The 27,176-nt window shown below is 44.3% G+C and overlaps 2 protein-coding genes across 3 annotated transcripts; one reads left to right on the forward strand and one right to left on the reverse strand.

Moving 5' to 3' along the window:
- Window positions 1-54: 54 nt before the first annotated feature.
- Window positions 55-19,833, reverse strand: crlf3 (cytokine receptor-like factor 3). Of its 2 annotated transcripts, none has more exons than XM_004556400.5 (9): window positions 19,679-19,833; window positions 9,659-9,787; window positions 6,175-6,382; window positions 5,942-6,029; window positions 5,678-5,855; window positions 4,762-4,990; window positions 3,982-4,120; window positions 3,748-3,860; window positions 55-2,513 (listed from the first exon to the last, which is right to left on the reverse strand). In XM_004556400.5, exons 2-9 carry the CDS (start codon window positions 9,773-9,775, stop codon window positions 2,248-2,250), a joined length of 1,338 nt encoding a protein of 445 aa, XP_004556457.2. In that variant the 5' UTR covers window positions 9,776-9,787; window positions 19,679-19,833; the 3' UTR covers window positions 55-2,247. The 2 variants fall into 2 exon arrangements, with proteins under 2 accessions (XP_004556457.2, XP_004556458.2); XM_004556401.4 differs by having other exon boundaries at window positions 9,659-9,784; window positions 19,679-19,788.
- Window positions 19,834-20,286: 453 nt separating this feature from the next.
- On the forward strand, window positions 20,287-25,870 carry mpv17l (MPV17 mitochondrial membrane protein like). The gene is made up of 4 exons (XM_004556402.3): window positions 20,287-21,327; window positions 21,801-21,871; window positions 23,067-23,096; window positions 23,335-25,870. Exons 1-4 carry the CDS (start codon window positions 21,021-21,023, stop codon window positions 23,548-23,550), a joined length of 624 nt encoding a protein of 207 aa, XP_004556459.1. The 5' UTR covers window positions 20,287-21,020; the 3' UTR covers window positions 23,551-25,870.
- The last annotated feature ends 1,306 nt before the right edge of the window (window positions 25,871-27,176 follow it).

Raw genomic sequence — 27,176 nt, forward strand, 5'->3', positions numbered from 1 at the left:
TTAAACAGGCAAATTAAACTTGCATTGATGTCATTAATAAGCCAATACATCATATTTTTAAAACTGAGAATCACATGATGATCTTTATTGAACACAATGTGAAGAGACCAGCAGTGAACACACATGCAATACAAAGGTTTGACCAGCAGGTGTCACTGATGTGACTTTGACACAAACAGGTTTGTTTCCTCCACCTTCAGACGAAAAATAAAATAAAAGGGTTTTTTGAGGTTGCTGGTTTCCGGACTTTTGTACCATCAACTGGACCAAATCCAGAGTCCCACAGTTCTCTAAAAACACGAAACACTGTGCTCAGTTCTTCAGAAAAACAGGAGAACATCTGTGAGCAACAAGCTGTCCCGGCCTGTCTTTGTATCAGCTGATAACAGATTACGCCAGGCGGCTGAAATGTGTCCAGACGTGTAATAAAAGCAAGACAAGTGAGCAGTTGCAGCAGATAAATCCTATGACAGTGTGTGTGCAGAACACGTATGTAAAAACAAAAAGCTACGCAGGAAAACTCGCAATGTTAAGACATCTGAAGACATTTTTAAACCACATCAGGCCCTCTGCTCCACCAGAGTGCAAACATGAGCATGAAAAAAATTGGCAGGGCAGGAAAAACCATGGGGAAACTTCCTGTACATTACCACAGACTTTACTCCGTTTAGTTGACTGTTTTGTTAAAATGGCTGCCGGTTCGCTACTGAAAGAAATGATAACGGATCATTTGCCGTTTGACGCCCTCCTCCTGCTTTAAATACTGTCAGCAAGCTTAAAAGTAACCATGTAACTAAAAAAAATAAAAAAGCAAAAACAGAATGAAACGCTCAGAGCGCCACCTGTCAGCCAGAAATCAGTCATCAGCTGTGAAATTGGGACGCATGATTCAGATTTCATTTTAAAGCCTCAGCGTCACATTTTGGATTTCTACATGTTGATCCAGGTCACATAGGTGACCGAGGTTAGAGTCAAGATCAAATCAAAAGTCCCCATAGACTCCCATCTGTACAGCAGAAAGACGTGTTTACAGCCTGCTGTGTGTCAGTTTTTAAGCCTCAACAAAATCTAAATGAGTTCAAAAAAATGTTATGAAGGAAAAATTGTGCACTGAGACCAAAACAGCGTCTGTATCAGGCTGTAAACATGTTTATTTCCGCTTTAAAGTTGCACATTTTTAACATGGGAGTCTATGGGGACTTTTGGAGACAACTAGTGGACGTTGGAGGAACTGCAGCTCGTGGCACTTTTTTAGCCCTGATAATCATCACTTTCAGCCACTGTAGACGTCTGATTTCATGCAGGACTCTAACCGCAGGCTAACATGTAAAGGTCCTGAAATGGAGCGCTTCACCTCAGATATTTCTGTGCTGCAGCCCTGAAGGATCCGATTGGTCAGAGCATTCTGAACGAGCCATTTTTATATGATGCCGACATGTGTGTGGGTTGCTGTTCCCAAACGCCACGTGGAGGTTTATGGATAAAATCTGATTCCTCAGGACTTTTACTGGTTTTGGTTTTATCCTCCTCTATAACCCGTGAAGTCCAAGTAACCCTAACCTGTAGTAACCATAGTAACCCTGTGCTATGAAATTATGCGATTTTCTCAGAAGTCAAACGCCAAAAACGACACAGTCCTTTTAATCATGTCCAAACCTCAGGGTTAGGGGCTCGAGCTACTTCTCATTATCTCTGATGACTTAATAGTGCGTCCACATCAAACAAAGGCTTTGCAGAGGTCATGGCTGCCACTCAGAAATGCAGGACGAGGTTTCTAAAAGTGAAGGGTAAACCATGTAACGTGATATCAGGGTGAATGCTGTGGGGTTCTGAGCGGCTGCAAAGTGGTTCACCCTCCATTTGGTGTGAACACATGAGACCTCACTGGGTAAATGTGCAGATGGAGGACGGCTGAGCTCAATCAGTGTTACTCAGAAAGTGAGAGGACTGCAGGAGAGGGGACAGTTAGTCCTCAGACTGAAACTCTGTCCACGGCCTCGATTACAAACAGCAGAAACCGTCACTGCAGAACCGAGCCGAAGACAGGAGCTGCAGTTTGTGACAAGCAGAAGGAAACGTCGGCAGACGCCGCTGGTTGAAAACTCGCTCCAGCGAGGAAACTCCAGAAGAGAAAGGCTCCTGTTTGAGCTTCAACCCAACAGACGTGCGAGCGGCTTTTTTGTGTGTGTGAGGTGAAAAAAAGAGGAGCAGAAATGTTTGGACTGGGACGCCGGAGGAGCTGGCGTCTTAAAACACGAGCACCTTCCAGCCGGAGTGGACGAAGGAGCAGCCGAAGAAGAGGCAGTCCACCGGCTGGTCCACCAGCCAATCGAACACCACCTCGCGGTTCCCCGAGCCGATCGTCACCCTCAGCTTGAAGTTGCCGCCCTCGCTCGTGTTGTTGTTGCTGATGGGGAACAGGCTCACCACCTCCATGTCAAAGGTGACGGCGGAGCCAACGGTGACGGCGGGCAGCTGGTTGGTCATCTCTTTCCCGTTGACGAAAACGGCACCTGAGGAGAAGAAGTTTGAGAGAATTCAACATTTGTTATTTATCATAAAAAAGAATCGAAGCTGAACTTTAGTTAAATTGAAGTTTGAAGTTTAATTTTCAAGCATCTCGTTTAAATGCTTCCCACAGAGGAATTCTACACTTCAGGAGGTTTTTCCACTCTCCTGTTTTCAGCTTCGGTGATTTTGCTTTAAGTCTCTTTGTCTCCTCGTCTCCGACGATGCTCTGCTCTTTGCTTCTGCATCAACACGTCAGCACCACAGAAACAGTCTGAGTTGATTTGCCTGAAACTCGTCTCCAGACTGTTTCTTCATCTTTGCAGCATCACCAGTTCTTCTTCTTCGACATCTGGTGGGGTTCTTTTTAATTTAATTTTGGCTCCACCTTTCAGTGAGTGGCTTCAAACATTATACATCCCATAACTGGGAATAAATTAAATTATGGTCCATACTCACAATCCTGCCCGGAAATCTAATCCCTATAATGGCTCCATCTCCCACCAGGAGGGAAACCATTGATCTAAAACATGGCGTCCACACAGAAAGCCTCATCAAGAGCAACCTTTCAAAGTATCAGAGCATCAGAACTTGAAGGAAATGACTTTTCAGATCTGATCAACAGAAATTAGAGACTTCAAGAGCAGTTTTTGGAATAATGGAATCTAAACAGTCTGCAGCCTGTTTTTATACTTCAATGAAGCTTAAAGTGCCGCTGTAGGAAAACAGTAGCGTGGTGGTTAGACCCTGTGGATCCGCCATCTGATAGTGACTCCTCCCATTTTAAAGCCTCGACTTTAAACATTGTGTTTAAATGTGTCTAAACAAGAACAATTTGCACTGGCCTCATCATTTATTTACAGTCTTTGAAAAGGACCCATTAGAAATGAATCCGCCACTGAAAATAGTCCCTGACAAGTGCACTATTGTCTCTGGTGTAATTCAGTTTTGTTTGTATTTCACCGATTCACAACTGCAGTCGCCTCAAGGTGCTTGGATTAATACAGAGAAATCCCAACAATCAAACGACCCCCTTTGAGAAAGCACTTGGCGACTGTGGGAAGGAAAAACTCCCCTTTAACAGGAAGAAACCGGCTGGGGGTGAGAGCCTTTCTTATCTGCCAAAAAACAAACATTTTCAAGGAGACTAACGACTTTCAGGCTCGAATCCTCAGCTGTGAGCCACGCAGACTCGCCCTGTACAAGCTGAGTTTTTCAAGTCTATCTGAGGCGGCATACCATTGGTGGAAATGCAGACAGCCTGGTCCCGCTGTAGTGACTCCTCCTCACTCTCGCTGTCTATGCACACGCCCAGACTGTCCCTCCGATCCATCTGACCCGCTGCAGAGATCCTGCACAGACACACAAAAACACGCCGTTAGCATCTAACTGTGGATTTACATATGATCTGTACGTGACGTCCAGGAGAGAAATGGAAAGATCTCCATCTTTAAAGCTTTGTTGTGGGCGTACTTGAACGTGAGCGTCTGGCCGCAGAAGTAGGTGGGCGCTTTGGAGTAGAGGACAGGGCAGCGCGATTGGGAGGAGTCATTGCGCAAAGCGATGTTCTTCCTGCTGCTCAGGATGTAGCCCTCGGTCCCTGAACGCCACTCTGGAAGATAAAACAAACACACAGCGTTCGTTAGCGGACCTGATCTGCTTCAGTTTAAACTTTCAGGTTTCTATATATTAACACGGCTCCATACTGCAGTGGAGACAGAGACGGTCTCTGCTGATAGTACAGAAACACAGAGGTCATGCTGATGTTTCCATTAGATGCTGCCTTCCTGTTAGAGGTGCACTGATTGGCTAGTGACTGCATGAGAAGGCTGCAGCGAGTCCTGCGCACATAAATGCTTACAGGCCTGTGATGATGTCACGGTTCCTGCAAACAATTACCAACGCGACTGCATTCACAGCTCTGTTATTTCAGCTGCAACCCGGGAGGCGTTAAAGGGTCTGAGAGTTAAAAACAGAATGAAAACTGGCAAATATTTTAGAGAAAGTTCACAAACACGAGACAGAGGTCCTTGAAGGACGATAGAGTAATAATATTATTGCTTTAAAGTTATCTGTAGCCAACAGGAGGTGAAATCTCTGTTTCTTACTGGAGCATCTGATTTTAGTGGCTTAAAAGCCTGGAAGGCTTTTGGGAAGAGATGCAGGTCTTTGATTTGCTTTAGTAACTCAGACACGAGTGAACTTCACCGTTTGCTGCTACAGGGTTTCCCTCTCTCGGATGTCTCCACCTACCGTGCGGTGCCAGCGTGGTGTAGCCCGTCTGCGGGATGCTCCAGGGGCTCCACTCGGTGCGACCCTCCCCGCGGGCGCAGACCCTGAACAAATAATCCGTGTGAGGGTCCAAGTGGAGAACCAGGAACTCCGATTCCCGCCCGATGTAGGCGTCCTCATACTGGCTTCCCCCACTGCCGGAGCGCCGGTACTGCAGCCGATAATCTGCAGCCGCGAAGTCCTCGTCCACCTGAAGCACAAACGATAATGTCCAGTTTTAATTAAGATGCAGAATAATGTACTTCCTCATTTCACCAAGTTTTACATTGTAACAACAAATGTCCATATTTGAGCTGCGATTCCTCGGCACAAACTTAAAGGAACACGTGTGTTTCCACCAGAGACTAAATTAACTTCATGATTTTATCCATACAAACAGACGTGCTCGAAGGATTTTGGTGCAGAGAAGACTTCACTGCAGAGGCTGACACTCAGGTGAAGTTTAAATGCTGTGAAAACTCAAACTTAAAGGACTTCTCTGAACTTCTGGAGTCCATTTATGATCAAGAAATGTCAGTAGTAAGTTCAAAGAGCCCTTAATTACACTGGCAGTTTAACCTCCTCATTACACCGACCTTAACTTTCACTGTTTGAGTCGAGTAGTCTGGTTTTCGTCCACAACATTAAAAGTCACACCACTACGAGCGTTTTACAGAGCGAGTGAGCAGCCTGCCTGGGAACTTTTATTTTGAAAGCTGACTGGATCTTCCTACCCACCTCTGTGTGGTGCGATGGGACTTTAAACAATAGGCTCAGCATTATCTCAGATCGTGGGCTTGATAAGGTCTTTTGTTACGCTCTGCAAACTCCAACAAGCTTCCTGCTCAGTCTCTTCACCTGGAAAAGCACCGTGTGTGTCCCGTTTACCCCTGCTGACCTTACACCAGCGAACCAGGATGCTGCCTGGTCTCTCCTGCAGCTCCTCTATCTGGACGGGCGGGTGGGAGGAGACGGCGCCGTGGCGAGCCACCCGGTCCCTCAGCAGGCTCAGCAGGGAGTCATCAAACTGGGCTGAGACACACGGCACGTCCACCAACGCTGGAACCTCTGGCAGGCTGGAAAACACGCACACAGTTCTAAACAGCAGCTGATTAACTTTTTCCTTTAAACACCTGCAGCGAAACACCTTCGCCCGTATCACCTGTCCAGCTGGATGTGCATGGCCTTCTTCGTGAAGCTGCCCAGTTTGTCCTCCTTTTCTCCAAGACCACATCGCAGAGCTGCTTCTCCTGCAGAGAATAAGCATGGATCATCTTTCTGGGCTTGCTTTTGCTCTGAATAATTGTGAAAACTGTGGTGGCTGTAAATCATCGTCTCTCCTTCTTGAAAATAATAGTTTGCAGCTGTGTTCGTGGCAGCGTTTGTGCGACCCACCCTCTCTCAGCAGCTCGTCGGCCTGGCCCACGCCGTGCTCGATCAGGCTCTGACAGTCGTCCAACGGCTTGATGCTGTCGGCCTCGATGGTGTCGACCTCGGTCAGGAGGTTAGCCAGCCGCTCCGCCAGCAGTCGAGTAGCCGCCGCCTGCAGCTCGGCAAAGTGCTTCCGGAGGGTCTCGCGGGCCTGACCCGAGCTGCCTCGAATCTGAGCCACCAATCAAAGAGGAAGAAGGTAAAAACAGGTGAGGACGCGACTCCGAGAGAGAACGACATAACCGAGTGTTTCTGTCATCAGACGTCTCCTCGTTAGCTTTATTGGTGCTAATTGTTGCTGTTTTGTGTTTTCTTTTGTCTTTGCTCGTTTCAGCTCCTGAACAGATTTTAGCCAAAGAGTGAGCTCTGAAATAAACATAAAGGGGCTGCGTGAAGGGAAAATATAACATTTAAAGGCAGTGTGGCAGATCGTCAGCACACTAATTGTAACATAAGCTGAAAAATAACAACAATAATAATGCAAATTCAAAAGTACCAAATTTCGACCTGCCAGTGTCGTCTGAGCGCTCAGTCTCAAGACCATCAAGGAAAAAATGAGTTCATCTGGAATCTGATGTGAAAACACGTTTCTAAAAGTCGGGTCGGGGTCGTGTTTCCCACTGAGGAGCATCTTCTCTCCTTCAACATCTGTAAACATCTGTGAGCTGAGCAGCTGCTGCACTGTTGGGAGACAAATGCCTGATGGAGGATTGTCGCTGCTCAGCAGTCCTGGCTCTTCTTTGTCCTGTTGTGGGTTCGTGAAGCTCCAGATGAGCTCATCCGGTGAAAGGTCGCACAGACGGTGATTTCTGGAAGTGTTTTTGAGCCCGTGCACTCGTTTCCATCCCAGAATCGTGCCTGTTTTTAATGCAGCGCTGCCTGAGTGCCTGAAGATCACGGGTACCTGCCTCATCTCAGAGCCTTTTGATGAGATTATACTGAGTTGGTTGTAGAAACGTTTACTTTGCCCGTCTCCAGCAGCCACAGAGACCCACAGTCTGTGCTGAGATGCACAAATCATCACCTTCTGTATTTATTTACGGTGCACACAGCGTCCCAGCTGTTGTGGGGTTGTACTTTAAGCGCTTATAAATCAGGAAACATTCAGAGTATAAAGGTAAAGTTCTGCAGGGCTTCATCACACGTACTGAAGTTATTATACATTAAAAACACAGTCGGTTGATTCTGGGGTTTCGTTTGGGAGGAACCGATAGAGTTTCATTGAATGACCAGCCACAGTTACGCCGCAGTTAGCGCTATGACAGGTTACACCTCACACAGAGGCGGTGCGGACCGTCTGCACACACCAGCAGCTCATCAGGAAGCTGACTTACTCGTCATCTGCAGCGGCGGAGGTCATGTTTCAGTTCCTCTTTGCAGAACACACAGAGTGAGATTTCACAATGAGTACACGGAGAGCGACGGCAGGAAACGGAAGGCTGATTGACAACTGCTGCACTGATAAAGCAGGGACTGTATGACGACGGAAAGCCGCTCTGCCAGAGTACACTCGGATCTTTTTGTGTGTGTGAGCAGTTCTCCAGCAGAGGCATCATATCCTGAGGATTATCAGCTGGACACAGATGAGCAATTATCAATATTTTGGGATTTGAAAAGTAAAATAAGACTAAAGATATGATCCAAACACGAGGCAGGACAGAAATAGTTTTCCTCTTACAAGAAGAGAGATGCTGCAGTGATAGCATTGTCTCAGATCTCAAACACACACTTTGGTATCCCTTATTCGCTCTGTGTGTGTGTGTGTGTGTGTGTGTGTGTGTGTGTGTGTGTGTGTGTGTGTGTGTGTGTGTGTTGTTTCCTGGACTATAATCTGGTGGGGAGCCGTCTCCCTCTGTGGGAAATCGGGGGGTCATGGGAAAGAAAAGAAAGCACATCTCGATCCAGGATAACGTGCGATGGAACAGCTGAGGGAGGTGGAGGGAGTCTCAGCTGCACTAACAAAACAAATGAAACACATCCCACATCGAATTTTACTAACAAGTCTAATAAGTCTGCAGATTGTTTCTCTGGATGAGGCAAACTGTACGTGTGTGTGGATCAGCTGGAGGGGCTCAGGTTTGCTTTGTGATACATTATGTGCTCTGGACCGCACTGATTCAGTTAGCGTGGCGACTCTTGCAGGAGACAAAATACTGATGGAAAGGCAGACAGGAATTCAAAGTAACCGGATCACAGACAGCAGCACCAGCAGCAACCCTCTGATAGAGATCATGTCAGAGAAAGATAAAAACTGGAAAAAAAAGGCAGATTTACCAACTGGAAGTCGCTCGTGGAGCAAAGGAATACATGATTATGCCCCAGGTCACCTACATATTACACCTACGGGAGCAGCTCAGCCATGCCATCAAGTCATCAGAGCGTCAGCGACTTCTGAACATTTAGTTTGCAATAAAAGCACTTACAGTTCCTTCCATCCATCCCCTTCTGCTTATCCTTATCTGCTTACCAGGAAATCTCCTTTTTAACTTCTTTATTAGTGTTTTTAGCCACTTTATGTGTAAGTAACCTAACAAGCTTAGGCTCAAAGGGGGGTGGGGTCAACTTCAAATATAACCCTGAACAGTGTAGGTGATTATCAGCTGCACAGGGCTGGAGCCTGTCCTCGCTGCCAGAGAGGCGGGGTACAGCTAAACACATCCAATCAGAGAGACGCGACACACTCTCACACCCACACCTACAGCCAATTAAGAATCACTAAAAGAAGAGATGTTTGAACCCAGAATCATCCACTACTGCCCCCTGGTGGCGGCATTTTTAGGTATATTTTGAATTTAATGGCTGCCATCCTGTCCTGGTTAGTCGGCGCTCTCGTCCCTCAGCTTTTCTGTCGCTCCATTTTCATTGGAAGATGGTCTTTATGGTAAAATAACCTCCCCCGCCAACTCTATGCCTTCCCCTCAATAATCTATAGATACCCATTTTTATACCACCATGTGCACACGTCTATGTCCGTCATTTTAACCAGACCAACTCACTGTTGGAGCCCCCTGTGGAGATTAGAGGAACTGCAGTTGCTGCTTATTCTGAATGAAAAAACAACAATCCCATATTTTATGTTCTTGGACCAAAATCTGCCTCGTTTCTCTCCCGCTCTCCTTTTTTAATCTCTCCTCTAAGGCTCGCTGTCCGTCCACAGCGACAGGAAACAGCAGCATTGTTTACTGCGAGCAGCTGGAGGGGTAAAACTAGACAGCAGGGGGAAGGAAGAGATAGCAGAGAGGGAGGGAGGGGGGAGAATTTACTCTCCCGGGATTCTTCTGAGTCAGGAGCGAAGACAAATCACACCGCCTGGGCCTGCACGAGTCTTTCAGAGTGAGCGGGTGCAGTGAAACCGACAAAGAAAGCACTGAGGGAGTGAAGCGCATCACAGGAGGAGGGAAACACGAGGCCTGAGCTTCACAACAGATCACAAATCAGGATGCAGTACCTGTTTACGGGCCTGGTTGAGGCCATGCAGGCGCTGCTGGAGTTCGCTGCGGTAGTTCTGCGCCGCCTCGATGCTTTCCTTCGCCTCCTGCAGCAACACGTCCACCTCCACAGACATCCTCCCGGCCTGCTGTCACACACGAGGGAGGGATACTTACTAAACACACCCAGAACGCAGCGTAACCTGAAACTAAGCACTTAGAAGATGTATTTGCACAGATGACAGAGGCTGAAAAATGACTCCAGCAAACAGAATCAGGCCTCAGTAATCATGTTGTTTTTAAATCACAGACAAAACAGAAACGTGTTGTCCCTGAGAGGCACACGGTGTCCCGAATGCCCTGCTTCATCTTCTGTTTTACCTCGAGTGTGACCATAATTTACAACATGAACATCGAGTTGTATCACAAAGCCTGCAAACTAAAGACTGGGACCATAACCTGGCTGTAAAGTGTTTCAGGTTTCTCTACATTCAGACCACAGGAGTCGCCCCCTGCTGGCCATTAGAAAGGACACAGGCTTAAGGCACCTTTGCATTGAATTAACTGTTTACGGCACAAAGCGAGTGACTCAGAGTGACTGAGCGGACACCAGCGTGTCCTGTAGCTGGTCGTGACTCATCGATGCAGACGTCTCATTGGACAAACGGCCCACAGCGTTCTTCATAATTCACCTCTGCAGAGGCGCTGCTGTGGCTAATAACCAATAACGGAGTAAGACTCGATCTTCTGCTAGAAAAACTACAAGTCAACCAAGTGCGTTGAGCATTTTCAGTGACAGAGGAAATGAGAAAACAAGTAAACCACTTCCTCTGCTGCCAGCCAGCCGCAGTACCAGCCGCTTTACGACACGGCGAAAACACAGGACTTCTGGTTTCATTGCAGCGGCGTGGGACCACATTCTTCACGACCTTTACGTACAATGCTCAGTGTGGTCCACCGGCCTCACATAACTACGAAAATAAAACCCCACAATGATCATAAACACGCTTTAATGAGCCTCTTCCTGTGACCTTAATATGATTATCAAACATCAGTAAAATAATGCTTTGTTACTGATTTTGGCTTCATTTTAATGTCAAAAGCAACGACTGGAAAACTGATAGCATGGAGTTCGTCTAGTTTTAAAACTGCAGCTCTGTCCGTCTTCACGTCTCTGCACCGGGAGCCAAATGACCTCTAAGACCACTTTTACAACAGCAGACACTCAGGTTTATCAGAGTAATCAAGGCTGGAGGGTCCCTGAGCTCTTTAGTGTTTTAAAGCAGCAAGTTTAATTTTTAGACATTTTTTAGCCCTCAAATGATTTTTGTGGACCTCGTTTTTGTCGATCGTTTAAAGGAAGCTACAGTTTTAGCATCCACAGACTATTAAACCTAGAACATCCAAATAAAAACATTATTATGGTATTCTGGATTTTATTTATTTTAACTTTATCCTCCCTAAAAATCCAGTTCCCTCACGGCTAAACCGTTCACTTCACTTTGAGTCATTTAGTTTATTCATTGGACTCGAATCCGAGAGGAATCGTGTGAATCGATGCTTTCCTCGAAGCGTTCCCAAACCAGCAGAGATCACTCCAGAGTGTCCTGGGTCCACTCCAGAGCCTTCTCCCAGCTGGACATTCCTGAAACACCTCAGCTAGGAGGGGCCCAGGAGGCATCTCAGCTGGCTCCTTTCAGTTTGGAGGAGCAGCTCCACTCTGATATGTCAGTGTAGGGTCTCAGTCATCCGGGTCATGGTAGTCTTAGGAGCTTGGAAAGAAACTGACTGGACTCCTTTAAGTTTTGTGAGGATGTTTCACCTCTCATCAAATGACAAGATAAAGGAAAACCCCCACTAAGGTTTAAATTCCTGGGACTCTCCACCTGGATTTGGTTTCAGAACTGGAGAAGCTTCTCGGATCAGAGGTGAAATTCACGGGAATTAAAGAAATCCAGTCACTTTCTTTCTAAGCTCTACTCTGATGTCTTCACTCTCTGTCTAAAGCAGAACCCAGATGTCTCATTTCTGCCTCTTTCATCTATGATCTTATTCCTTCAGACCCATAGCTCGTGGCCACAGATGAGGAATGTAGATTGACAGTTAAACCAACAGCTTCACTCTCAGTTCTTTCTTTAGCACAACAGGCTGTTAAAGGGTCTACATCACTAATCAACCTGCTCCAGCCTCCCACTCACCATGACAAAAACCCAGAGATACTTGAAATTCTCCACATGAGGCAGCAACTAGTTTTAAATCCACCCTAATCTGGCCTCGGACCTTGAGGTGCCGATTCTCATCCCAGCTGCAAAGCATCCCAGCAGAAGTTGGAGGTTACCTCGTAACGAGGCCTCTTCTTCCACCAAAAGAGGAGATCACACAGCAGGTCTGGCCAACATGCACTGGAAATATTCCTGATTTACTGACACAATGTGGATCAAGCTCTCACAAGTAACCAAGGCTTCAAAATGTAGTAGAGTAAAGGCTTTGGCACAAAGCTTTACAAGAAGTCTGCATATTTTAGCTTCTTCTTTATAGGGCTGCTCAATTAATCGAATTTTAATCACGATTACGATCTGGGCTTTCAACGATCATTAAAAATGACTGAGCCGATTATTAGCCCCTCCCTCATTTATCCGCGACACCTTAAAGGCCGGTCCGTGAAAATATTGTCGGGCATAAACCGGTCCATGGCGCAAAAAAGGTTGGAGACCGCTGATTAAGAGGACCCGAGGGAAGCTCGGAAAGCTAAGCAGAAGTTATTTGGAGAGTGACTGCCGTTGGTTGAAAAGAGAGTTTAAAAAAAAACTTCAGTGGTGTTGCACACTATTTTATATTATTTTTTTAAAGTCATTGTTAACCCTTTAAAGCCGGTCAGAGCAGCACGCTCCGTTTTGCGTAACTATTTTTAAATCCCTGTAGAACCTGAACCGTGTAAGCTAGCGCAATAATTTGTTTTGCAAAAATTGCATAAAAAGCGCTTGCAGGAACAAAAACATAATATTCCAGAAACACGCTTTGCCGTTCCTATCAGCTGTTCGTAACACTTCCCACAGTGAAATGATGCACATGCTGTTTTCTTTGCAAATTTGCATCATAGGATTGTTTTTTGTTTTTCCTGCAGTATATAAAAATTGCTGTATCTCCAAAATAAAACTATGAAGACACTCAAAATAAATTTCCTGTTGTTGTAAACTATTTTTTGCAACTTTATTGTATTTAAAGTTTTGAGGGATAAGCCTCTTAAATTTCTCCAAGTAGAAATATATGTAAACAAAACAAAAGCGATTTTCAATTTTTTTTGTAGTTTATTGCACTTTTTTGCAATTTATGTAATTACTATGCACTTAATGCATACATATTATTAAAATATGGGCTATAACAGTTGTATTGATGTATAGCAACTTGAAATGCTCCCACAAATGGCACTACAGCATGTAAAAAAAATAATATAAGCTCTGGTGGACTTGGTTCTATAGTAGGTCTTAAAGGGTTAAATAAATATCGTCAGATAATCGTGATCTCAATTTCAGTGAAAATAATCGTGATTATCATTTTTGCCATAATCGAGCAGCCCTACTTCTTTATTTAGCTGTGCTCTCAGCTCTGTGCTGCTTCGTTTTATGTTCAGGATACAGCGTTGGAAATAATCGTTTCATCACTTCCACCTCACTTGATTTGCATGTCACTGAGTAAAATAAGACAAACATGACTTAGTGCTTGGTGAAGAAACCCTGATTAGTGTAAGACGTTTGCACACATTTACACCCACTCCTCTTTGCAGAAACTCTGTAATCTTTTGGGTTTCTTCTTCTCAAAGCTTCAGCTCACTCCGCAAATTTTCAGACTGGACTGAGGTCTGGCTAGGCCACTTGTCTATGTTTTGGGTTACTGTCATGCTTGAAGACCAGTACAAAGATATTATGGAAACGGCCCCATGCACTGGCCCCTCAATGCGATGAAGTCATCCAGTAGCCCTAAAAAACAGCCCCAAAGCATAACGTCTCCACCTCTGTGCTCGACTGAGGATGGTGTTCTTTTGGTCATGCTCAGCATATCTATTACGCCAAACATGGCGGGTCGAGTTGATGCTTTAGACGTTCAGTGGCAAACTTAAGACGTGCCTGTACATGCGCACTCTTGAGCAGGGGGACCTGCAAGATTTCAGTGCACTGCAGTGTGCTATCAGCGGTGTTCTTGGTGACCGTGGTCCCGACTGCCTTCAGTTTGATAATGAGCTCCTCCCGTGTGATTTTGGGCTGATCTTCCACCTTTCTCATGATCATCCTCACCCTACAAGCAAAGATCTTGCATGGAGCTCCAGACCGATGGTGACTGATAGTCTTTTTATCAGTGTCTTCCTGATGGTCCGTCCATTTTCCCCTGACAGCCTTTGCATGTTGGTCTTTCCCAACCTTGCTGGAGAGGCTGGAACATTTTCTGTGGACAGGTAAGCTTTGAACACACACCGAGTTGCGAACAGGAGAAGCAGTTATTCCTGCTGGGTTGTAGGGGATCAAATACTTCTTTCTCCCAGTAGCATGCAAATCCTTTTTTAACTTTTATGTAATGTGGTTTTTTTTCCTGGATTTTTCCTAGGAGCACCAATCAGCTGCAGGAGCGTAGCTGAACTCTTATTGGATGGATCTGGACACTCAAAGCCCACGAACAGACAAGACATTAGTCACAGGAACATATCTAATCTTACCTGCATGATGGAAAGCATCACCTGAGTTCAATTATTCAAAGTACTCTGAGATAAGTGAACATGAGCAGTGTAATGTCAAAGTACTGTAACAGCCTCCACTTTAATAATTATTTTAATGTAAGTTTGAAAATTAATACCATAAAACAAATACCAAATTCAGCCACAAACCTCTGAGAGAAGCAGCAACTTTGTGTCCTCACAAAGGGGATAAAAGCAGCACGGAAATCTCTGTAGACAGAATGAAAGTGAAGGTGAGGTGAATTACCACCAGCCTTCAACGTCTTCCTGTCAGAGGTGTCCGCTGACAGGTTACACGTTTAAAACCGATCCTTTATCTCATCGATTAATCTGTTTATTTCACAGGTTTCCCAGAAATTGTGGTGTTTATTTTCTCTCAATGTTTACCCGACAAACATTCATACCTAATCCTTTAAACTCATGTGATCTGATAGTTCCTGTGCTTGTATTTAAAACCACATTTAAAGGTTTTTTTGTATTCTTCTTTATTTTTGGGGTGAATGTGAGATAACAAAATAAAAAAAAACATTAAAAATGACTCATTATATATAGTAAGAAATTATATATTTAGAGTCTTTTTTGCATGATAATAACTCCTCTGAGCACAGCTTTTACACCACTGCTTTGGGGCTAATATTCACCTACATTTGGTGCTTGTTGAGTGAATTTAGGACCCTGGAAGGTCGTCTCGGAGGAGTATAAATACTCCAGTTCTGAATCTATTTTGGTGAAGGCAGTGTTGGAAAAAATATCTTTTTGTTGACATAGAACAATGAAATATATCACAAAAACGCTGGATTAAATGATCTTCATGCTACAGAATATCTGGCTTGGACCTTCATGTACCTTCCGATGCTTCGGCAACATTCAGTGACGCGCTGGATCGCGAGTTTTGTCTCTATGTGAAGCAGGTGCGTTAAGTCTGAGCCAAGTCCTTCTCAAAGCTGAAAGTAATGCCGCTACCTGCTGCGGTCGGCCACGCTTCCTTTAAAGCATCTAAAGAGGAAGTTACTAAAATGCATCACGCTCCCGCCACATACAGTATGCAAAGTGTCACATGTGGTCCGCTGCTGCAGGTTATGGAGGAAAGGCATAATCTATACAAGAAATCCAGCACAGCAAATGCTTTTGTAACCTTTAACCCCTGCTAATGAGTCCTGGTGATTAAAGTGAAACTTGGAGATAAGTCGAATAATTTATACTGTAAACTCCAGTGTGATTTAAAAAAAACCCTCAAAAACTAAAGTTAAAATTACTTCAGTGGAGTTTTGCTACTGTGCAAAAGTCTTGAGCCACCACTTAGTGCTCCGAGGAAAATAAGAAAAAGGTGCAGCGATGTATCGAAACGTGCAATCATGCATAGAAACACAGTGTGTAAGAGAAAACATTTACCAAATAAATGCATTTGGTATTTTTCAGCACAGCCTGAACTCTCAGGCAGCTTTCTGTGATTTAAGTATCTGTTCTCCAGATTCTTGAAGGACATTCAAAGCTCTCTGGATGTTTCTGCTCTCTGTCAGGACGATCCCACGCTGCTTCAGTCACGTTGAGGTCCGGTCTGATCCATGACTGATGCTGTTTGTGTGTTTTTCTATCCAGGTACGTTTTTACTGCATTGGCAGTGTGTTTGAGATCATTGCATTCAGAGGATTTCCAGATGGTACAGCATGGTGGAACAAAACGGGATGTCCAACAGCACGTGCTGAAATGCAGCTCCCAACAATGGCAGAGCCTCCGCCATGTTTTCCAGACGGCTGCAGACTCACTGCTGTAGCTCTCTGCTGACTTCGTCCATAAACATTGGACATGATTAGAACGAGACATTTCAAATCCAGATTCGTCTGTAACACCTGTTTTGCTGATTTTCAGTCCAGTTCTTGTGTAATTTTTATACGTCAGGCTTTTCTTTCTGTTTCCCTTCGTAAGAATGGCGTCTCGACAGCTGAGACCATCTCTGATGAGGCTTCAGTGAGCAGTAGATGGATCAGCTGACGGTACAGATGCATCTCTCTTTGCTCTTTTCCTTTTTCTCGTTTCTTAATGACTTTCACATGCTGTTCATCTGCTGTAGATATTTTTTGTCCTCCACTTGTTCAGTTTTAAGGATACACTGCACAACATGCCAAAATATGCCAAGTTTTTGGCTAATAGCTCTCTTTGGGAATCACTTTGCTGCTGTTATTCCTGTCAAACTTTTACCTTTAGCATTTTTAATACATTCATCTAAAGAAATGAGAACAGGCTGTGCTTTTGTGACAGGCTGCTAGTAACAAAATGCAAAGATACAATTAATAATAATAATAATGGAGTGGATTTATATAGCGCTTTTCAAGGCACCCAAAGCGCTTTACAATGCCACTATTCATTCACTCTCACATTCACACAATTTGAAGATGGATCTTTGCTGTGTAGACACAACACTGGTTCTCCCTTCAGCTGCGTACTTTTTATATCCGAATGGTTAATAGGTCAGTGTTTAAAACCAGTAAACCTGTGAAAATGGTCAGGTACAAGGACTGGACTGAAAATGAGTGAAAACACAGCCAGTGAAGAACTTTGAAAGACCTTCAGAGAGCTGGAGAACTTTTGACGAGCACTTCAAAAAACTATTACACTAAAATCTGGCTCATTTGAAATAAAACAAAGAAATTAGGGGTGGCTCAAGATTTTCGCACAGTCCTGCCATACCAATCACCTGAATCAAACTAAACAGGACGTTTTCTGTTGATGCACAGACAGACAACCGACCAGAGATCCAGTGTCATGCCTCCAAACAAAACCCCAGTATATATATATTTATACACATGAATGCAAATAAGTATGCAGGCATGCAGTCACTTTGACTTAAACAGCGCCCACTGCTAACACTGCTCCTCGACTCTCACGCTCCTTTAACAGCCCAGACATTGTTTTACATCCTTCAAAGAGAGGGGTGCAGGCCCTCTCTCCCTCTGTCTCTGTAATCCTGTGGCTTATAATCCCTCTCTCTGAGCGCTCAGCCAGGTCGACTTGGTTTCCCTCTCTGTTTAGATGACACGGGTGTGGCTAGAAACAAATGAACAGGAATTTCTCCTCCTACTTTTTATTTATTCTCTAAAGAGTTCAGCCGTCTGTGTCTCTGGGATATTTAGGTCAACCTGCATGGAGCCATGACCCGCTGTCCTGCTTTCAAGCTCCCCCACACCGTTTACAGTCTCACAAATATATGTGTGCTGCAGCGGGGCTCCTGTGACACTTTAGCAGTCAAAAATCAATGCTTTTTAAGATCTGTGTGTAATTAAATGAAGCCTACAGTGTGTCAAAAATAGGCCTTATAGTTCAGCTTTTATAAACAAGCTCTAACTACAAGTTGGGTATGCAATTATCCAATCAACAAAGGCATGCTTCTCTTTGCCACACATGACAGTTGAGTCAATCTCTTGTGAATTTTTGGACTATTAAGCTGTTTTACTGTCTAAGCACAAGTATTTTAGCCACAGACGCAGGGTGTTTCTCACTTTTTCTCATTATTATACAAGATTTCCTCCACAGGGAATACTTCCGCCTTACCCACAACAACTTTTTGTGCATTGTTGAGACATCCTAAAATGTGCATCTCCACTCATGCTCTACTTGTGCAACAGTCTTTGCTTCAATACACATCAGGGAGCAGGGCTGTAAACACTTATCTAATGCTGCCCTAGACGGAGAAAGAAAACACTGAATTTGCATCACGATGGTTATAGTGTGTACTGTGTACTACATACTGTTTCGTGAACGGGAAATTAAGCTGTTGAGGCTGTAAATAGGTCATTTTTCATGACCTTAGTTCGGATTTTAGCTTCATGCTAAACAAGCACAAGTTTCCAAGAAGAAACTAGAAGATGCAACCTTTCAAATGAAGTCTCATTTGGGTGAAGAGTCAATAAAATGTTTGGATGCTAAGAGGTTAAAATACGGTATGCCAACAATAAAAACAATAAAGATGACACATTGCATGTCAGAAGGCACAAACATATCCTCTACATCAAAAGTGTTCTGAATATATATTAAAATCAACCTCAGTGTTGCATTTAAATGCCCCAAAATGTGTGGATTTGAATGTAAAGTTGATAAAGCCCAGCTAGAAGGTCCCTAAAGAGGCCTGAGGCAGCTCCTCTGAGCAAGCTGCACATGCAACAGGAAAGCTATGACAGGCACTCAAGTGCAAACCCACGCTATTATTATTATTAACAGCGCAGGAGGCATCAGACATGTCGTGGCTCGCTTCTGTTACTTCCGTATTTTGCAGTTATTTTCTAGATAAACTCCCGCCCACCACCAACTGCAGGGGCTTCTCCAGTCTTTTTAAAAGTGCTCGAGAATGCATAAAATGTGTGACTGCATAGCTCACTCTGCGTGGTTTCTCATGCTCTGGAGCTCCAACAGTTGAGTTGAGCCGAACTCTGCTGGAAAAACTCCCATTTTAAAGTTTGTGCTGGTGTCGGCAAACAATAATAAGTCATAACAAAACAGTACATTGTTTTTTATTATAAATAAGTTGTTTAAAATAATTCGGCATGAAAACTATTTAAAAGTAATAACACTCTTGACTGAAAGTCTAACCTAAAGGACAGTACGTGCTGTTCGTGTAAGTGAAAGAGGACGGCGATAATACGATAATGACAGAAGAATTTAAAATATAGAGCTGCTCTTGTCGTCTTTAAAAAATCAAGAATACATAAAATGTTTAATAAGGTAAGTCACGCCGCATAATTTCTCACATTTTTGGTCCTGGAATGTCTTTTAAAGTCGGGTTGAGCCGAACTCCGTTAGAAAATCACCAGTTTTCCAAGTTTACGCGAGTGGCAGCAAAAACGATCAATCATAGTAAAATATTATTTACTTTGAAAAGATTTACAACGTGTTAAAAAAAAATCGGCATGGAATATTTTTAGCAGGTAGCAACTTTTTCCATGAAAACCCAAACTTAATGGATGCTTCGTGCTGCTTGTCAGGCTGAATTTAAGAGGATGAGGAGAGCGTTCGACCAACTGCCGAGGAAGTTGTAAAGTATGAGGCGTAAACTGGTAATAAAGAGGTGATGAAGAGGGACGACAAAGAGTAGATATACACGAGTTGGTGTTGAGACTAGTTTGTCGTCAGCTTCTCAGAATAAGGTCGGAAACCTGAGAAAAAGTTGAAGCTTGCTTGTTGTGGAAAAAAGACAATGAAATCGGAGCACGCTTGAGAGAACAAACACAACACACACATTAATCACGACAACAAGACAACCGACACATCGACTAAATCAACAGCCCTTCTTAACATGCGGCGGTAAAAACCCCAGCCGTACCTGTTTTAGTGCTTTCTGGTGGCCATTTCTTCCCGAGAGTTATGAATCAGCTCGAAGCCGCCGCCACACCGATATGCCCAAGTTTTCACTCAAGTCCAAAAATGACACTTCCGAGGCTTTAAGGGCAGCAGCCAATCACAGAGGAAGTCGCTTCGAACGACAAGACAATCAACCAATAGGAGTAAGATATTCTCTCTTTTCCCCACCCTAATCAGACTAACCTTCTAATCGAAGTGGAACTGATGGAAGTTAAGCGACCGACTCTGTATGGAATGCCCCTTAGGCCAAAACTAAACTGACTAAATACATCAATAAATAAACTGTATATTTTATAAATAGTTATGTATACAATTTAGCCTTTTCCTACATTAAAATGTCATATATATGTATATATATATATATATATATATATATATATATATATATATATATATATATATATATATATATATATATATATATATATATATATATATATATTATCGTATATATTTTCTAATTTTGTACTTCACAAGCGAGAAAAGGAAAACAGCCCCAGTGTGGAGAGATGTCGCCCTCTAGTGCTCTGTAATGGATATGGCATTTGGATCACAACCTTCCATCATTCAAGTTTTCGTGATGTCTTTCCAGACAACTCCTGGTTTTATTTGATTTAGTTGCAGTATTAGGGAAAACCTTTGGCTGTACAGGCCTTTAAGAAAAGACAGAGGATAATCTATTTAAGGATCCTCAGAATGAGAGATCTACATTTTTCTCCATAGTATTTGAAGTCTTTACCTGGCTGTACACTCAGAAAGATTCTGCCCAAACTCTTAACTTTTACATAATTTAATTACATGTAAATTTCCCGAGTAATTTTGTTAAATATTTGGCGTGTAAAATGTTACATTTAATGGAATCTGGTCAAATTAAATGAATTGTGCTGCTGTGTTGGTGACGCAGTTGGACGGGATGTACGCCTGAGCAGATTAGCGCTTGACCTGCAGGATTTGTTGCTGGAGACGCACCTGATTCACGGGAAGTAGAAAGAATGATCTGGATTTAAATTTACCGTGACCAAAGCGAAGCCATGGCAGGTTTTATGCATTGCATTTTTCGGGGAGTTTTTTGGGCATTTCTCATCTGAGATCTTATGATGTGCGATATTCCTGCTGCCAGCGGAAACGTGTAATCCCTCCCAGATTACGGCGCACTGATGGATTGCGTCCTGTCGTCCAGTAGGCTGGCACTAGGGCCTAGCCAAACGAATCCAACCGGTATGCCTGCATCCTGACTGCTGAGGTGAAACCACTCAGGGCAGGTCATTCTGTAGGCACCTGCGTCCCCGTCGGTGCCAAAGACGATGAGGAGAGCTGTACTCAAAGAAGCCGCCAAGCGATTCCCCTGGCTGGCTAATGTCACCTTGTACGGATGCTTATTCGCCGGCGGTGACCTAGTCCACCAGCTCATCGCTCAGAAGGAGCACATGGACTGGAAACACACTCGCAATGTCGCCATCGTGGCAATCAGCTTCCAGGGAAACTTTAACTACTTCTGGCTACGCGCCCTGGAGAGGCGCTTCCCTGGAAAGTCCGCCGGGATGGTTTTCCGCAAACTGCTGCTGGACCAAAGCTTCGCGTCGCCTTTGGCCACCAGTGTCTTCTACACCGGTAAGATGGGCAGCTTTCATTTTATCCACGTTAAGGGTTACAGAACTGAGAGTTTGCTTCGTGTTAAAGCAAAGCGCGTGAGTACACCCCCCCCCCCCCTTCAGTGCGCTTTTGTTTGAAGCCAGCAAATATTATCTTTAGTCGGAACATCAAATATGAGAGTTATTGATTATTTTTCCAACTATAAATGTCAACCAGCCATCGGAGCCAGAGCGCAGACGCAGAATGACGCTGATAATGAGTGATAATTGGACAATCGGGACAAACCATTACTATAAAATCTAAAGAGTGTCAGTTTGTGAATGAAACTCTAACATCTTAAATGAGTGTGAAGGTGAAGTGGTTTCCGGTCAAGGTTGTCTCTCAGTCAAATACTAAAGTGTTCAAGGTGAGGTCTTGTTCCATAGTTTTTACATTTGTGCGTAAAGACGCACGTCCCAAGCCGTGCCTTAAACCTGCTCTCTGTTTCGCAGGGGTGAGCTTCTTGGAGGGAAAGGAGGACGTCTTTGAGGACTGGAGGGAAAAGTTCTTCAACACCTGGAAGGTGAGAAGCGCTTCAGCAGCGGCGCGAAACGAAGGAAAGTCGCCTTTCTTTCACACACGGTAGCTTCTGCCGCTGCCAGCTCACAACCGGATTAATGTAGATTACGCCACCGGCACTTCTGCTTTTGCGCAGTGGGCTCGGCGCCCGGAGGAGAGCACGCGGGGTAATTCAGCCAGAGGATAAAAATGTCAGTGGGTTTCAGGACGTTCAGGAGCTGACGTCCTGCCAAGTGTGACTCATAGTGTCATGTTGCTGTGATTACAGTAAAACAGCTTCGGGTTGCTTTATTTGTACTTGCAGTCGTGAGTCATCCATCCTCACACGCAGACAACAGTTATGCATAATACAATATCTTGAAAAACAGTGACTAAACACACACACACACACACACACACACACACACACACTAAACAACAAAAGTGAGCACCATTAGAAATCAGTCCATCAGAGGGACAGCTCAGAGTTCGAGAGGCTGAGGTGGTCTGAGTATGTGCAGAGGTGGGAGGGAGGATCTACTGGACAAAGTATGATGGAGCTGCCAGGCAGGAGGAGAAGAGGAAGACCTCAGAGGAGGTTCATGGATGTAGTGAAGGAGGAGATGCAGAGGATCAGTGTGACAGAGGAGGATGCTGCTGCTGCACTTCCCCCTCTGTTAACTTGTAACCCACACCTAAACCTAACTTCTCTTTCATGTAACGTTTTCTAACCCCAGTCTTTTAGCTTCAGTGCTGAGCTCTAACCATGTTTGGTGGCCATGCTTCACTGTTTTTCTGAGATTGGCGTGTCTCCCTTCTATCTCTGTCTTATTCAGATCTTTTCTGCTTTATCACCTTTGTGTAAATTATACTCTAAGGAGTATAATAATTTGCACACACTAATTGAAGTGCAGTTGTGCAGGCGTTGCTGCTGACTCTCCATTTCAAGCTGCGTTAAGTGAGTGGATTGAAACTGCGAGTGAGATATGTCCTCTTTTCTAACCTTAGAAGGATCCACAGTGACCAATGTTTTAAATAGTAAAGCAACAGATGTTGCTGCGTGCAGTTTGGCAGCTCTGTGTGCGATGTTTTAATGAACGGAAGCATCCCAATCACAGCACCTTCGCCTCAGTTCTACACTCATCCCTGGCCTCTCCCTGGGATCCTCTCAGGTGTGCATGGAGATGGAAACTCTGATCGTGTCTTGTTTTCTCTTTCAGACTGGACTCATGTACTGGCCATTCATGCAGGTGAGCCTGTTTTCATTTTTATTTGTTTAAAGTCAGAAAAAATAAAAATCTCAGAGGAGTGGAACTAAAAATCAGAGATTTTGCTGCTGTGCTGTCTGATATTATTTACTGGTAAATGTTGTTGTTTTTTCACATGAAGTGTGTAGATTCAGAATCACAGTGTGCACCCCACTGACAGGAAAACCTCTCAGAAGACCCTTTTCCATGATGGTCCTCTTCTCTGCTTCTACTTTTCTAGTTCCTCAACTTCGTCCTGATGCCGTTGTACATGCGGACTGCCTTCATGGGCTGCTGCGCCTTCCTCTGGGCCACCTTCCTGTGCTTCTCTCGGCAGAACGGCGATGGCACGGCCGGAGTGGCTTTTGCGTTCATCATGGACCCACGTAAAACTCTGGAGGAGATGCGTGAGGCCCGGCTGGCCCGGAAGAAGCAAAAGACCCAACGGGAAAACTAAAGCGAGGAGGAAGGAATGGAAGAGGAAGCCGCTTCAGTCATTCAGGTTGTTGAGCTGTGGAGGAAAGACCGAGAGTTCGTTACCTCCACTTAAACCAGCACGATGAGAGCTGAGGAGCGAATGAAAGCAAAATCACTGAATACTCTCACTGTCTGTCACAAGGTTTGACTGATGTAGATTTTGAAGGCGAGTTTTTAAATTAAGGGCATTGATTGACAGGCAGGAGTCTGTCAAGGAAGTTTATGAGTCCAGCGTGTTTTATTGATTCTTTTTATGGCGATGAACGTTTTTAGGATTTATGAAAATATGATGTTGTTTGCGTACCAATTTAAAGGCTCTCACAGCTACAGGAGAATCTTCTAAAGCTACACATTAATGCAGTACTCCAGCTGGTACCCAGAACTCTTTAGTCAGTTTTGGTTAGATCAGTCTGGTAACATCCACAAGGGTCAGCCTCAGGGTTCAGTAAGCGTCCGTCCTTTTTCATGCATTTTTAATCTTTTTGGAGCAACCATAGGTAAAAGTCCCGCAGCTCTGCTCACTTTTCTTCAAACCCTCTCCCTTATTTTGCATCTTTATATAAAGCAATGGTAAATCATACGATTTAGCTGTGCACAAGCGACAACATGAAGCTTGTCCTTCATTTCTCGTTGCAAAGGTTCATTCGGTGTGAAAACTTGTTATTATATTTACTTCGAGTACACTGTGAGTCAAGGTCAAGGTCATTAAACTGGTTCCTGCTCAGGCAAGCATGAAGGCTCATTTAAACTCATTAGATCAGGTTATTTAATGTGTAGCTGAGACTTTTTTTGGGTCAAATGAGGCTGCTGGTCGTCACCATTCAACCTCAGGGAGCTTAGAAACACACCAAGAAGCTGCTGAGATGCACTATACTGCCAAAAGTATTTGCTCTTCTTCCTTCCTTTGACCATTCATCCACAAGCACCTTTGTGAGGTCAGACACTGATGTTGGATGAGAAGGCCTGCCTCACAGACTCGGCTCTAATTCACCCCAAATGTCTCTTATCAGGTTGAGGTCAGGACTCTGCAGGCCAGTCAAGTTCTTCCACACCAAACTGACTCATTCACGTCTTTATGGACCCTGCTTTGTGCACTGGTGTGCAGTCATGTTGGAACAGGAAGGAGCCATCCCCAAACTGTTCCCACAACATTGGGAACATGAAAATGTCCAAAATGTCTTGGTATGCTGAAGCATGAAGAATTCCTTCCATTGGAACTGAGGGCCAAGCTCAGCTCCTGAAAACAACCCCACACCATAATCCCCGCTCCACCAAACTTTACACTTGGCGCAATACAGTGAGAGAAGTACTGTTGTCCTGGCAACCACCAAACCCAGACTCGTCCATCAGATTGCCAGATGGAGAAGTTTGATTCATCACTTCAGAGAACACATCTCTGCTGCTCTAGATGCTTTACACACTGCATCTGACCCTTTGCATTGCACTTGGTGATGCAAGGCTTGGTTGCCATGGAAACCAGCGATCAACCTCTGCTCACTATGCACCTCTGCATCCGCTGACCTGTGATTTCAGGTCGGTCTACCTCTTTGTAGCTGAGTCGCTCTCTTTCTCACTCACTTCCACGTTTCTTTTTTATAAAACCACTAACAGCTGACTGTGGAATATTTAGTAGCGAAGATATTTCATGCCTGGTCTTGTTGCACAGGTGGCATCCTATCACGGTACCACGGTGAAATTCACCGAGCTCCTGAGAGCGACTCATCCTCTCACTAATGCTTGTAGAAGCAGTCTGCATGTCTAGGTGCTTGGCTGTACACGCCTGTGCTCATGGAAGTGATGCAACGCCTGAATTCAATGATCTGGATGGGTGAGTGAACACTTTTGGCAATATAGTCTATTTTTGCTCTGGACCAAAGTGAAGCAAACAGCGATGAATCAGCACTAAAGCAGCTGCAGGGCTAAAGCTGAACAGCAGATGTTTGCAGCTGTGGTGACGTCTCGACTTCAAACATCGCAGGTTTCACTTGAAATAAACGGGGACGTTTTATCTGACATATCGAGCCACAGCTACTGGTTCCTGATCTGATCTGAGCCTGCAGCTCAGCGGAGCTCCTGAGACCAGTTTCAAGGGCTGATATTTCTGCTTTATACCAGTCGTGCCTTTTTCTGTTGACAACAAGTCTGCAGATGTGTTTGGCTGACTGGTGACTGCCATCAGTTACAATCAATGCTACGAAAGATGTGTGTTGCTGTATATTTATGTGTGTATGTACAATTAAAAACGTAGTTGCGCTGGGATGCACTGACGTATCTGCAGGATAAAAACTCAGAAAGGTTCACTCTGTGTGATTGTGCTCAGTAAATGTCAAAGTAATCAAACTTGAGAATTTAAAAGAATACCCGCTAATGCCACTAGATAAGTAATATTAAAAATAAATATACATGAAGGATCGAGCAGGCAGGTGAGCAGTTAGACAGTAAAGATAGATGACTGTCAGTTACTTGCATCAGGTGGCTTAGAAATGTGGTGGGGACCTTTTTAAAGGAGGCAGTTGAGATGGTTTGGGCATCCAGCTAGAATGTGTCCTGGGCACCTCCTTTTGGCCGATTTCAGGACACACCCAACTGGGATGAGACCCTGGCCTAGACCTAGACCTTCTTGGAGAGATTATATAGCTCATTTGGTCTAAGAACACCTGGCCTGGGCAGCCTGCTGCTAGTTGGACACAACTTTGGATTGGTGGGAGATCATAAATGGATTGATGCACAAGTAGAATTACAGATGTTTCCTCCTTACCTCCTCCCTTCCTGCCCCTACAAGCGTGCAAACGTAACCTAAACCTCACGTTTATGTGGAGAAGAAGCGACTGACCTGATGTCCTGTTTCCTGAGATGCGGTGTTACCAGAAAACATCTGTATCAATACAGATACACAAGAAGAAGAGTTAGACCATTACTAGAAGGTTACTTTACTTCACTGAAGGCCTGGAGGGAACCCAGAGGGCTCATTATAAGTTATTAGAGCAGGATACGTATCAGTGCATCCCACTTCTGCTGTGTTTGGTAGTTTGAAATGTGAAAATACAACATTTGAATCCTGTTCTGTTACTTGAACCATCCAATACAGGTGAGTGACAAATTAAAGGAAAAGTAAAGTGCTGAACCAAAATCTCCCACCTGTGGTCAGCTGGGTTGAGATCATGTGACTGTGAAGGCCAGAGCTAGTGATGAATGTCATCTTCATCCCAACGCCCTGCTAGGCCCCGAAACAGCAGAGGGAAGCGTTCCTTCACAGGATGAAGCAGGAGGCAGCGAGCCTTCCCTCGCAGGTTTCACTGGTTTTTATTTAATTTGTCACTGTTCTGTATTTTGCCATCAGCCCAGAAACCTTACTGTGTTCACATCACTTACCTGAGTTACACGAGTTTAGATTTACTGATTCTGTAAGACTTTTGGTTTTGGTGTTATCAGATGAGATCATGTATCAAATGAAAAACAGCCCTTCAGTGGATAAACCTAGAAATCCTGTTTTCCATGTTTAGAACATTAAACCTCAACAAATGTTCATTTATTTTGCAAAGTGGTTTATAAAAGTTATCACTAGGATCTTACAGCGACTAGTTTACAGCAGCTGTGATGACCTCA

This window comes from Maylandia zebra, linkage group LG4 (genome assembly GCF_041146795.1).
Source record: "Maylandia zebra isolate NMK-2024a linkage group LG4, Mzebra_GT3a, whole genome shotgun sequence".
NCBI classification, from domain to species: domain Eukaryota; kingdom Metazoa; phylum Chordata; class Actinopteri; order Cichliformes; family Cichlidae; genus Maylandia; species Maylandia zebra.

What these genes read in the sequence shown, in the direction of transcription:
- crlf3 (XM_004556400.5), bottom strand. Translation starts at nt 9,775, where the DNA reads ATGTCTGTGGAGGTGGACGTGTTGCTGCAGGAGGCGAAGGAAAGCATC. An exon ending in CACCACGCTGGCACCGCACG is followed by an intron (nt 4,121 to 4,761) that starts GTAGGTGGAGAC and finishes TTTATCTTCCAG; the next exon opens with AGTGGCGTTCAGGGACCGAG. An exon ending in GGCCAGACGCTCACGTTCAA is followed by an intron (nt 3,861 to 3,981) that starts GTACGCCCACAA and finishes GTGTCTGTGCAG; the next exon opens with GATCTCTGCAGCGGGTCAGA.
- mpv17l (XM_004556402.3), top strand. Translation starts at nt 21,021, where the DNA reads ATGAGGAGAGCTGTACTCAAAGAAGCCGCCAAGCGATTCCCCTGGCTG. An exon ending in AGTTCTTCAACACCTGGAAG is followed by an intron (nt 21,872 to 23,066) that starts GTGAGAAGCGCT and finishes TTTCTCTTTCAG; the next exon opens with ACTGGACTCATGTACTGGCC. An exon ending in TGTACTGGCCATTCATGCAG is followed by an intron (nt 23,097 to 23,334) that starts GTGAGCCTGTTT and finishes CTACTTTTCTAG; the next exon opens with TTCCTCAACTTCGTCCTGAT.